We start from the raw sequence: 12,587 nt of genomic DNA on the forward strand, positions 1-12,587 counted from the left end.
ATACAAGCATGGAAGTTCCAGGAGGAGGCTCTATTGCAAGGGCCAGACACAATTACAGTCCTTGTGCTCTCTTGAGTACAGTGACTGCTCCCTCCCATCTCCCAACTCAGGGGCACAAGACATCCCACAGAGGGGCCAGAGATTGGAGAATGTGGGGCCATGGCTCCACTGACTCCTACTCCCCTACTACACCAGCCAAGCATGGAGTGGGAAGCACATTGCCCCTTTCTAATGGATGGTGCAGGATGTACACACACCCTGGGAGCTCCAAGAGGGATAATGCATCTTCTTTACAGGGCACTTTTCCCTGACTCCTGAATAAACAGGATGTAAACCCTACGTGCTGACCACTTACGGTCACCTATGACCCTATAGGGCTTTGCCACAAAAATGAGGCTGTTAGCCCTGCTATCCCACGCACTTCCAATTTGGGTAATTACTTTCTGCCTCCCTAAATTCACTCTGCAATTTCAGGTGGATATATTGTTAATTTCCTGCCCTATATATTTGTGCAGTGCTATTGTGCATTGTGTAAAAGCTGCCACATTCCCCCCACAACGCTGGATACAGTACATCTAATTGATGGGTGGATGAGGATCTTATAATTTGTATGCTCAGCCAACTTTTTTGAAGGGTTTTAGGATCCATTTGGATGAAGGGTGTTATATTAATGTACATAGGAGTTATGGGGAGAGAAAAATGAATGAGAAAAACCCATTTCTGAGCTTCACCAATTCCATCCCAGACGGACCGAGGAGAAAATACAAAATATTTTCCCTGTGATTTTGCCCTTCAGCCACTTTGTTCTGCTGTGAATAACTGCTTCATGTCACCCTGCTCAGAACTGCATAGTGGGGTGCCAGTGAGGGAAGGAGCGGGAGAGTTGCTGACCAGGGCCCTAGAGAGGGGAGAGAAGAGGAATCACTGCTGCAGCTCCCTTCCCTCAGGCCTGCAAGGGGTAAAAGCAGACTTTCCTGCCTAAGATCCCTGCAGGCAATTATTTTTGGAGCTTGTACTAAGGCAGTGGTTCCCAAACTTTAACAACCTGTGAACCTCTTTCACTAAAATGTCAAGTCTCGCGAGCCCCCTCCTAAAAATGAGTATTTCCAGGGATTTTCTCCTTTACCTGAGTATAAATTGTAAAAGCAGTGATCTTGGAAATATAAAATGTGTTTTTATGACATGCTTATTACACACTATTTATTATTCATTATTATTTATCATTATAGTATTTTTATTACATTATGAAAACGGCAACACTGTTCCAAGGTCTCACTTTCGTAGCTTGTATCAATTTGAATAAGTCTGTTATAAGACAAGGCTCCTATGTTTCATCAAGGAGTATCAGATGTGAAACAGCATGAAGGTATTTAAGAAGTCAACTCAAAGACTTCCTCCTACACAAGCATTCAGGTCTTGAGCAGTCCAGGCAAACAACCCACATTACAACAAAGCTTAAACTTGTTCTTCATGATAATTTTAAAAGCAATACTAGCTGCCTATTTAACTTTAAAAACAGCAAAAAATATGCACTCCCTTTCCGTTTCTTATAAGGAGTCTCGAATTTTAATTCTCCTCACTGTGATAGATATACTTGCTTTGATCTGCTTAGCTCTTGGAAGTCCAGGGGCTCCGGGCTGCCTGGGAATCCTAGGGACAGCTCTGTCCGCCATTAGGGAATTTTTTCCCCGAGAACCCCCAGTAACATTTCGCGAACCCCCAGGGGTTCACAAACCCCAGTTTGGGAACCACTGTACTAAGGTAAAGGCACAATGAGAGTGGAAAGAGTGGGGGAAATGAGACGTGTTTGTGAGGCTTGATAGGTATTTGGAAAGAACAGACAGAAAAAGAAGAAGAAAGCATGGGAGTAGAGAAGAGAGACCAAAAAGGGGATGTGCTTTGAGATGCTTCTCAATGAAAGGATCAATACAAATGCAAATAATTCTAATGGGAAGTAATTTGAATAATTAAACTTAATTTATGAAATACACTAGCAAATGCAACTTACATACATTTTAAAATATTGTTCAATCATTTACATATGTAAACAAATTCAGTGTACTTGTTAAATAAATCAGACACAGAGAGCACTCAACATAACTGTCAATATCTGACCGCTCTCTCTATGGGACACTGAAACTGCTCTGAAGGTGAGATAGCAAACTACTCCTGAAGCAAAGAGTGTCGTGTAATGGAAACTTCAATGTTGGAATAGTTTCTTGTATATTTCAACTAGCTTCAAGAAGCTATATTTTAACTAGGTCAAGAATGTGTAAATTAAATGTTAAAATTTAAACTTTTTGTAAGATGTGATTCTGATAGCTAAGGGCATACCTTACATCTCAGGAACCGCCTATCATCCTTCTTAGCTTTGAAATAAGATGCAGGCACAACACGTGTACTGGGAAAAATAGAAGGGGGCAGTAAGAGGGAGAGTGGCAGCCCAAAGTGAATGTAGAGGTGAAAGTCACATTCCTGTCAAACCAGCCATGATTCGGAAAGCAGAATCATACTTGGGGTGTAGATATCTTCCTTAACAGTGGCCAGAAAGAAAAACATCACATATACTTCACTGTCTTTTGTCTTCACTACCACAAGGGAAAGCTTTTCCCAAAACATATTTTCAAAATTGGACTTTAAAAATAGCATGCACTTTCATCTGTACATGTAATATCCACATCTGCACACTGGCATATGAATGCACAAAAGGGAAAGCAAAGGATTTGGATGGTCAAGAACTGGACAGTATTCCTGAATTTGACACACACTTTTGGTAAGACTTTGGGCAAGTCACTTAGGTTAAAATTTTCAAATACGGGGGACTAAAGTTAGGCAGCTAAATAACTGGCTGGTTATCAAAGGTGCTCAGCACTAACTGTTCTTACTGAAATTAACATACGTAGGTAACTTTGTCTCTTTAGGTAACTTTACGCTTCCAAGTTCGAAAACACTAGCCTTAATGTCTCTGTGCTTTAGTTTTTCCATCCATAAAACACGGAAGAAAATACAAACAGATGTTGAAAGGGTTAATACATTAATCTATGTAAAGTCCTTTGAGATCCTCTGATAGAAGGCACTATAATAATGCAAAGTATTGTTTGCACACACAAGTTTTCACACACACACAGGTTTTGCAAGTGATGCACTTTTGGGGCACACATTTTGTTGGGCTTTTTAGAAGAACTGCTTTATAAAATGTCATTGTATGATTATTTGTTTTGTATCTGTGAATGCAAATTTCATTTACTTCCCCACTCTTGGGAGAGAAGGGGGTCAGCCTTCTGTATGTATAGCCATTCACTGGCAACAGAACATGAAATAACTCTCAGCACCAAGTCCACTTCATGAAAATCTCTAATACTGAATGATATTTACATTGCATTTTCAAGCTTTCTTGTCTGTAAACAGTCCAGGGAAATTTTATCCTTAAGATTTTTATATCTATGCAACTTAAAATAGTAAAGAATAATAGTTTTTAAAGTGTCAGATATGTTTGAGCTAGCCATTTTCTAGCACTACCCCTTGGCGCTGCTTTAGAACATTATGAACTAGTAGCTCAGTCATTCACTTGCCTTCAAAACTAAATATATTGCATTTCATTTTACTCCCTTGGCATCAGAGAGGTAGGTATGGAGTTCCTGCTGACAGCTTAAAATGCATTCTGTATTGATGGATGACTAGAGAAAATGCAAGCTGTGTGCATTGAGGGGTTAATGCAAAACCTTTTCTAAGTGACACTGAAATAAATAGTTAATCTGTATCACCTCCTGTTTTATTCTTTGTGATACTGTTAATAATAATAAACTTTGCTGAGCATTGGATTGAAGAGGTAATTTCTCTTCTATGGAGAATCATGGGGATCTAGAGTAATGAGCATGCCAGTGGGAGTCAGTACCTCGAGTTCTAATACAAGTGCCACTTATTGACTGTATAGGCTTGGCCTAGTCATTGAAGGCCTGAATTTCAAAAGCACAGAGAACTAACAACTACAGTTGAATTCAGGGGGAGCTGCAATTGCTCAGATCTTCTGAAGGGCCCACACAGCACATGCATAATCCCATGCTTAGTCAACAAAATATTTAAGTGTAATGTTGAATGTGCATAAGTGCTTTTGCAGAACTGGGGCTATAATAAAGCTTTTTTTTCTCCCTCTAAATCTGCTTCCCATTTTGCAGAATGGGAATAATAATATTTTCTTACCTACTTCACAGGGGACTTGAGAAGATTATTTAACATTTCTATAGTGCTCTGAAAAATGAAAAGTGCTATTTATAGACATGATACATGTAACTATTACAAGAAACTGCATTGGAATATAGCTACAATTACTCTCCACTTAGCATAAAGCACTTTCTTAGCAACATGTTTCCAAGCTTAAATATTCCTTAGGCTCCCTGGAATAGAGAGAGAAAACATTATAAGGTCTTTAATGTTGAGTCCAGAGTTAAAAAATAAATCTTGCTATAAATAAAATATCCCAAACAAATTTAAAGCAATCTATTGGAGAGGGGAAGATAAATGCACTGTTTCATGAAAGATACCTTAACTAGTCCAAACAGACGATCTGTTATGCATTTAACAAATAAGACTGTTTTATTATTTGATTAGCAGATAATCGTTATTTATAGAAGTACTTACTTTCGCCTTTCTGCCTCAAATTTACTCAACAGTTTCCGAAGACCACCATTCTTAAATCCCTGATAATGTGCTGCAGGGGCTCCCACTGTGATGACATCATACAAAGCATCTGGAATGGGAATAGACAAGTACTGAGATTTGCATGCGCATCCACATGTGCAGTGCATGGCTGCACTGTTGAATCCACTCTACAGGAGATGGAGGGACTGATTCTGAATAATTTACTAGGAATAACTGAGAACAGGGTCACAAGGAGGCAAAGAGAGCTAATCAATCTTTCCACACAGCCATGTGCACACCTAACTAACTTAGAATTTTACCTGATTTATTGCTACCTTAATGATATGCCACAGTGTAGAACAATATGTCCTAGCTCTGTAGTTTACTAAGGTACAATGCAAATTGGCCTTTTGTGTATTTCACTTTATAGTGTCTTAGGTTGCTTAATTTGCAGTCAAGTTGAAATGCATAGATGATACAGCCAGAAGGATCATTATAATCAACTAGTTTGACTTCTCTCATAAGACAGGGCACAGAATTTCACCCAGTGATTCCTGCATCAAGCCCATGACTTCAAGCTGAGCTAGAGTATATCCTTTAGAAAGACATCTAATCTTGATTTAAGGACGTCAAGTGACAAAGAATCCACCACATTCCTAGGTAAATTGCTCCAATTGTTAATCACCCTCACCATTTAAAATCTGCACCTTATTTCTAATTTGAATTTATTTAGCTTCAGCTTCCAGCCATTGGATTTTGGTATACCTTCTGCTTGCTGGATTAGTCTTCTCCTATCAGGTACCAGAGGGGTAGCCATGTTAAGCTGGATCCGTAAAAAGCGACAGAGTCCTGTGGCACCTTACAGACGAACAGACGTATTCAAGCATAAGCTTTCATGGGTGAATACCCACTTAGTCAGATGAATGTACACGAAAGCTTATGCTCCAATACATCTGTTCATCTATAAGGTGCCACAGGACTCTTTTTCGCTTTCTCCTATCAGAAATCTTCTCATATAGGTACTTACAGACTGTAAGCATGTCATTCACTGCCATTTAATATTTTAAAGTGAAAAGTTGTATGTACTTGCTTTCTTTTAAACTCTTGTGGAGTCCACATGGATTTCTTCTCTGTCTTATGGGAAAAGGTGAAAACTTTTAAAACTGCCCCTTTCTTTGTGTACCAGCAGTGAGCTGCAGGCACAATTATCTGCTAGCACAAATTGTAACAAACAGAAATCTGATTTCACCTTCATGTTAGATATCTAACTGCTGTTGTTTACACATGCATTTAATAATGGCTGTAATTTTGTGCCCCCAGTTGACTATAGATGTGAAAACTGAGGCCTTTTGGGCCTTTTAAAAATCTGTCCCAAAGGAATCATAAGAGGATCTTTCTCCAGCTAAGACTAGTTGTATCCATTGATGGAGCCTGACATTTAAATTGAAATAGAATCCTCTCAGTCTCGAAAGCGATCAGTTTTTAAATATATTCAGTTTATGGCTGCAAAGCATGTCTTTTTTTTTTTTTTTTTTTTTTTTTTTTTTTTTTTAAATTTTCTTTTAAGCAAGAACACTGCATAGATGGACTGTATTTTATTTGTGGAGCTGAGTTTCAAAGAAGATGCATTCAAACTGATTTTACACTGATGCGTGGTTGCTCTTCAGAACTCATTTAAAGCAGAAGTGGAATAATGTCATTAGCCTTCGGTGAGCTCCAGGATTTCTAAGTAGTCCATTCATTGCCGGCCCATAGTTTTATCTGTAGTATATAATCTTGGGTTATTAGCGTTCCACTACTATACATGACAGTAAAATCCAGATTCTCAAGGTCTCTAGGTGCTTAACTCCCACTGATTTCTGTGGGAGTTAGTCACCTACATATCTCTCAGGACCTGGAGCCAAGTTTTATATTTCTTAGAACAATGGTGACTCTAAAACAGAATAGGATGAAACTGTGAGGTTAACTGGATAATGGCATCTGAATTTTTTTATAGATAACTCATGACATATATAAAAGGGAAGCATTCGAAAGTCTAAACCCCAGTGGTTTTGCTTGATTTTATATTGAAATCAAGTCAACACCCATGGTGGTCACTAATGAGAGCTCACAATACTTTGTATGACCATAAACCATTTTGTAAATTCTCACAGTTATTTCAGAGTAAGTTGTGATAAAGGGTGGTAAGTCATCAAACAGTCTCTTGTGTATACCCCCAAAACTGGTGAAGCATGGGAATATTTGAAAATACATCTTAAAATTATTATTTTTGAATGTGAGGGAAGGGAATGCAAAGGAGTAGGAAATAAAGAATGGTTTATTTAAATCCCATTACTTTCATAAAGCTATTTACACTTATAAAATACTAGGGTTACCATATTTCCACAATCAAAAAAGAGGACACGGGGGGGGGGAGCCCCGCCCTAGCCCTACCCCCATCCACTCCCTCCCACTTCCCACCCCCTGACTGCCCCCCTCAGAAACCCAACCCCCCCTGCTTCTTGTCCCCTGACTGCCCCCTGCTGAGAACCCCCCACCCTAACTGCCCCCCCTAGGACCCTACCTGTCCCCTGACTGCCCCGACCCTTAACCACTCGCATGGGTGACAGGGTTGTAGAAATTTTGGTGGTGCCCAGAACCCACCCCACCACCTGCCTAAGGCTCTGGGAGGGGGGTTGGGTGGGGGGAGGAGGTCTGGGGTGCAGGTCCTGGGCTGGGGATTAGGGTGCAGGAGGGGTGCAGGTTCTGGGATAGAGTTTGGGTGCTGGGTGCAGGCTCTGGGCTGGGGGTGGGTGTGCAGGAGGGGGTGAGGGGTGCAGGCTCTGGGATGGAGTTTGGGGGTGGGAGGCGGTGCAAAGGGAGGGGGTGCAAGCTTTGGGAGGGAGTTTGAGGGCAGGAGGGAGTGTGTGGGAAGGGGGAGGGGGTTTGGGGATAGGAGGGGATGCAGGGGTGAGGGCTGTGGGTCTGAGGATGAGGGGTTCATGATGCAGGAGGGGGCTCAGGGATGGAGCAGAGGATTAGGGTGTGGGGGGTTGAGGGCTGGGGCTGAGGGGGTTGGGGCGTTGGAGAGGCTCAGGGCTAGGGTGGAAGGGCAGGGTAAGGGCAGCCTGTCTTCCCATTATTGGATGGGGGCACTAGGACCCAGGGGCAGCAGACAGCAGTTGCTGCTGGCTCTGGCAGTACAAGCAGACAAGGGAGAGGCAGGCAGGGAGGAGGGGGCCCATGGGGTGTGTGTGCGGAGGGGGGGTGGCAGGTGGAGGCCGGGGACCCATCCAACACTCCCCCGCTCCCTGACTGCCCCCTCCCGGACTCCCCTTACCATTCTGGCTCCACGTGTTTGCAAAACACGCTGCCCGGTGGGTCGGTTTGTGTGTTACACAGGGCTGCAGACAGAGGGAGGGGGGAGCAGGGGAGGGCTCTGGCTGCTGGAGGCCAATGGGAGCGGGTCAATCGGCCCAGCCGCCCAATCAGCAGCCGCACTCTGCATGGAAGGGAGGGAGGGAGGCGAGGGAGAAAAAACCCCCGGACATTTTAACCTTGTTACCAATTCCTCCCGGACGGCTATTTTAGAGACGCAAAAGCCGGACATGTCTGGGGAAATACAGACGGATGGTAACTCTATAAAATACCCATCCCAAGCCTCTGAAAACTTATAACATTAAAACACTAACATCAATTACAAATTAAGACCTTAATATCATCAAAAGAAAACTCCTCCCCAAGCAGAAATACAAACTGATACACTCAATCATTTACTGTCAAGCCAAAACTTGGAATAAAAAGATGTCTTACAACCCACTTGAAAGGTCAGCAAACAAGCTTTATAAGACCAGTTCCAGAGCTCAGGCCCTCCTCTCCCAAATCTAGTCCAGCTATAGCAACTGCATCAGCAGTTCTCAACTGTTAGGATGATATGTAAATTCACACATTGCTTCACAGAGCACAGTCAATACTTCATATTACAAGCAGACACAAACTGGAAGCCTATTTTGAATATATTTGCAATCTCAGCTGGTTGAAATTTAAAAATAAAGTTCACGAAAAAAATTGAAACTTTCAAGTTGTTTTCATTTTGCAAGGTTCAAAATAGACCCACATGGTTTATTTTTTCATGAACATTATTGGAAACACTGACTAATGTTTTTGTTTCCCAAAAACAGGTAATGGTAAACAATGCTGATAATATCTTCAATACAAATTTCAATTAAAATATAACAAATTTTGCATAACAAAAAAAAATTAGAAAAGACAACTGTTTACAAACTTTTTCAGTTCCAGGGGCCATTTTTCTACAAATCAATTAAGTGAGCAATTGCTTTTTGAACTACTGGAAACTTTCTGCTGGTTTTCAAAGAGACTGTAGGTTCTTGTAAAGCTTACTGCAGTAGTACAGCCTAGAGATCACAAAAAACATCAGTATTTACAACATCCGTTCTACATCCAAAAAGAAAGGTCCCAATCTCATTGCCAAACTTAGAAAAACACACTCCTGACCATTACTGCTACCAGAACATCGCTTAGTGCTGGGAGAGACACTAAAGCAGCTAGTTACTAGATTCTGTGAATGTATACAAAGACACTATCTCAGCAATTCATTAGTGCAAGCCTTGATTCTCAGGAATGTGCATATTTCTGAATGGTATAAAGGCTAACATCTTCCTCTTCACCTCTTTCAAAGAGAAAATCTATTAAAATGTGGTGGTTCTATTTCATAAGATTGATTTCTTGTGAATGCATGAGTCAGGTATTGTTGCCCTTTGGTCTATCTTATTTTCCATTTCTGTGTTCCCAGTGCTGTTGCTGGGTTACAGCACTGATAGGAAAGTAAATAAAAGCTGTCACAATAGATAGACACAGCTCCTGCAGCATCATAATAAGAACAAAATAAAGTGTTTACAAATAAAGTTGACAGAGAATGAAATATTTTCTGGCTTCAGTGTTTGTTTGTTAAATTGGAAATTTAAACATATATGTATAGTATATTAAATGGGAGTATTCATTAAAGATCTAAACCAAAGCCCAGTGAAATCCAGCCCTAAATCATTATAAACAAGCACACACACGTTACATGGAAAGCTACATTTTCAGACATGAGTGATTTAATTGCATCTGTAATATTTGTGTACAAATAGGAATCTGGGGTGAAATTCGCCCCATAGAGGTAATCAGAACAAGGCCTATGCAGCACTAAAATCCCACAAGCGCTATTTTGAGTGTTTAAGTGTGACTTTTTAGTAATGCACAGGTTCTCTGCACAAGAGTGAGTTTCACCCTCTTTGCATGAAGATTAGAGAATTGTGCAAATAAGCCACTCAAATGCCCAATAAACATATGCAAATGTGGAGTATTTTAGTCACTCATATTTGAAAATGTGGCTCTAAGAGTTTGCAAGGAGAGCTCATTTGTTGTGTAATATATAACATTTCAAAGTATGGTATAATGTCACCAATTTTGCACAAATTTGCATTTGTAAGTGCCATCAAACATTCCTCCCACATAATCTCCAGCCTCTCAAGAACTGACTTTGGGCATCTTAGAATGAAATACTAAGACACATTTGATAGATGGAATTAAAACCTGCCTTGTATCACAATATTAAACAAGTCTGACAGTTTCAGGGTTAATGACTCATCAGCTTTTAATCACTAGCTCTATTAATGTTTACATGCTAATTTGTTTCTGAAAACCTCTTAAGAACATCCTGGATGCCCTCTGAAACATGACAAGTGAAGCATAAGATGAGGAAAGATATACTGGAAGTCAACGTGCAACTTAGCACAAAAAGGTGAGCAGGTACTACGTATTGCTCGGAGCATATATTTGACGCAAGCTGTAAGTCTTTAGTGCTTGTCAAATAAAACCTGTTTCAATAAACATCATGCACTTTGACAGCTGGATATGATATATGTTCAGGAAGTATTATGCATACATGGGTATAAGCATATCCTGATTCTCAAAGGTTTATTATTATGTATTATTTATATTGCGTGTGTGTGTGGGGGGGGTGCTATTGGCCCCAGTCAGGATTGGGGCCCCATTCCGTACAAACACGTGATAAAAAGATTGTGTCTGTTCCAAAGAGCTTACAATCTAAAGTCCCAATGTTGCAAAGGGATACGTGTAAGCAGACCTCTCCCCTAGGCAGAGTCCCATTAATTTTGATGAACAGTATCTTTGCAGGGTCAGCATTTTACATCTGTAATTTTAATTCAGATTAATGGGAACTACATACCTAACTTCCATCTCATTCAGATGAGAAAATCTTACAAAAAACCCTCCTAGAAACAAACAAACAAACAAAAGATAAGGATATTTGGAAATTATGCCCAAGAAAACTTAATCCACTCCTTTAAAACGAAAACAATTTTAGAAGAAGAGTCTAACAGTTGTCTGCTTGTCATAACTCACAAGCTAAGTGGGGTCAGGCAGGTAATAGAAGAAGGGGAAACGCTAAGAAAAATCCAGGTACTGCAAAAAAAAAAAAAAGAAAAAGAAAAAAAAAAGGTTATTGACGATTCAATAAGTGGTGCTCTTTTTTCAAAGTCGCTGTTTAAAAATATATCTACACAGTGTTGTGCTACTGAGGCTGGTGCCTTCATCTGAGACATAAAATTAAGGTTCTGAGCTCTTGTGGATTTTGAAAATTTGATAGTGCTTTCACAGGATATTGCCCACATTCAAATTTGTGTACTTATAGCCTGCCTATCCAAATCCCTTGTGTGGTTTCAGTTAGATACGGTATTCTTCATTTCTTGTATTAAATTGTTGTGCGATTTGCTGTTAAACAGTAAACAATTCCCACATTCCAGCCAAAAGGTGGATGCTCATCCATAGTGGTAGGTGATTACAATTTTATAGTTTGTACAGTTAGTAGAGGTCATCAAGTACTTTGGGTTCTGTTTAGAGTCAATGTACCAGGAAAATGTTAGAGCCTTCAAAAGGTGCAATTTCTGCATTTGTATTGCAATTTAGAACAAAATGTCATCAATTTATCAATGTACTGATATCAATTGATCAGTAAGCCTTGACTTTCTTACTTATATATATATATAAGTAAGAAAGTGTATATATACACACACACACACACACACACACCAATGGACAAATTCCATTAAACATATCTTTTACCTGTATAAGATGATGCTAAAAATTATATGGACGCAGTACAGGTAAGGTATTCCGTACTAAACACTGACAACTGACATATGACACAAAATTACTTTTTAGTAATGCACAGGTTCTCTGCACAAGAGTGAGTTTCACCCTCTTTGCATGAAGATTAGAGAATTGTGCAAATAAGCCACTCAAATGCCCAATAAACATATGCAAATGTGGAGCATTTTAGTCACTCATATTTGAAAATGTGGCTCTAAGAGTTTGCAACTTGTGTTGTCTGGGTTGCCTTTGTGGCACCTCTTGTGGCCCATCAAGGCACAACGCACTCAGCTGCAGGTCTCTGCTGGTAGGTGACTGTCTCCAAAGCCAGTGCTAGTGTCATAACTATAAAGGAAAGGGTAACAGCCCTCCTGTGTACAGTACTATAAAATCCCTCCTGGCCAGAGACTCCAAAATCCTTTTACCTGTAAAGGGTTAAGAAGCTCAGGTAACCTGGCTGACACCTGACCCAAAGGACCAATAAGGGGACAAGATACTTTCAAATCTTGGTGGGGGGAAGGCTTTTGTTTGTGCTCTTTGTTTTGGGGGTTGTTCGCTCTTGGGACTGAGAGGGACCAGACATCAATCCAGGCTCTCCAAATCTTTCTGAACAAGTCTCTCATATTTCAAACTTGTAAGTAAACAGCCAGGCAAGGCGTGTTAGTTTTTATCTTTGTTTTCTCAACTTGTAAATGTACCTTTTTGCTAGAGTGTTTATCTCTGTTTGCTGTAACTTTGAACCTAAGGCTAGAGGGGATTCCTCTGGGCTCTTTAAGTTTGATTACCCTGTAAAG

General features: G+C 40.3%; 1 protein-coding gene across 1 annotated transcript in view; it reads right to left on the minus strand.

Moving 5' to 3' along the window:
- Positions 1-12,587, minus strand: part of INPP4B (inositol polyphosphate-4-phosphatase type II B) — a 312,722-nt gene that overhangs the window by 135,918 nt on the left and 164,217 nt on the right. Inside the window, exon 13 of the mRNA XM_029910663.1 lies at positions 4,639-4,747. Coding sequence (XP_029766523.1) covers positions 4,639-4,747 — 109 coding nt within the window. The remainder of the gene's footprint in view (positions 1-4,638; positions 4,748-12,587) is intronic.

This window comes from Terrapene carolina, unplaced genomic scaffold (assembly GCF_002925995.2).
Source record: "Terrapene carolina triunguis isolate 2854851 unplaced genomic scaffold, T_m_triunguis-2.0 Scaffold66, whole genome shotgun sequence".
NCBI classification, from domain to species: Eukaryota; Metazoa; Chordata; order Testudines; family Emydidae; genus Terrapene; species Terrapene triunguis.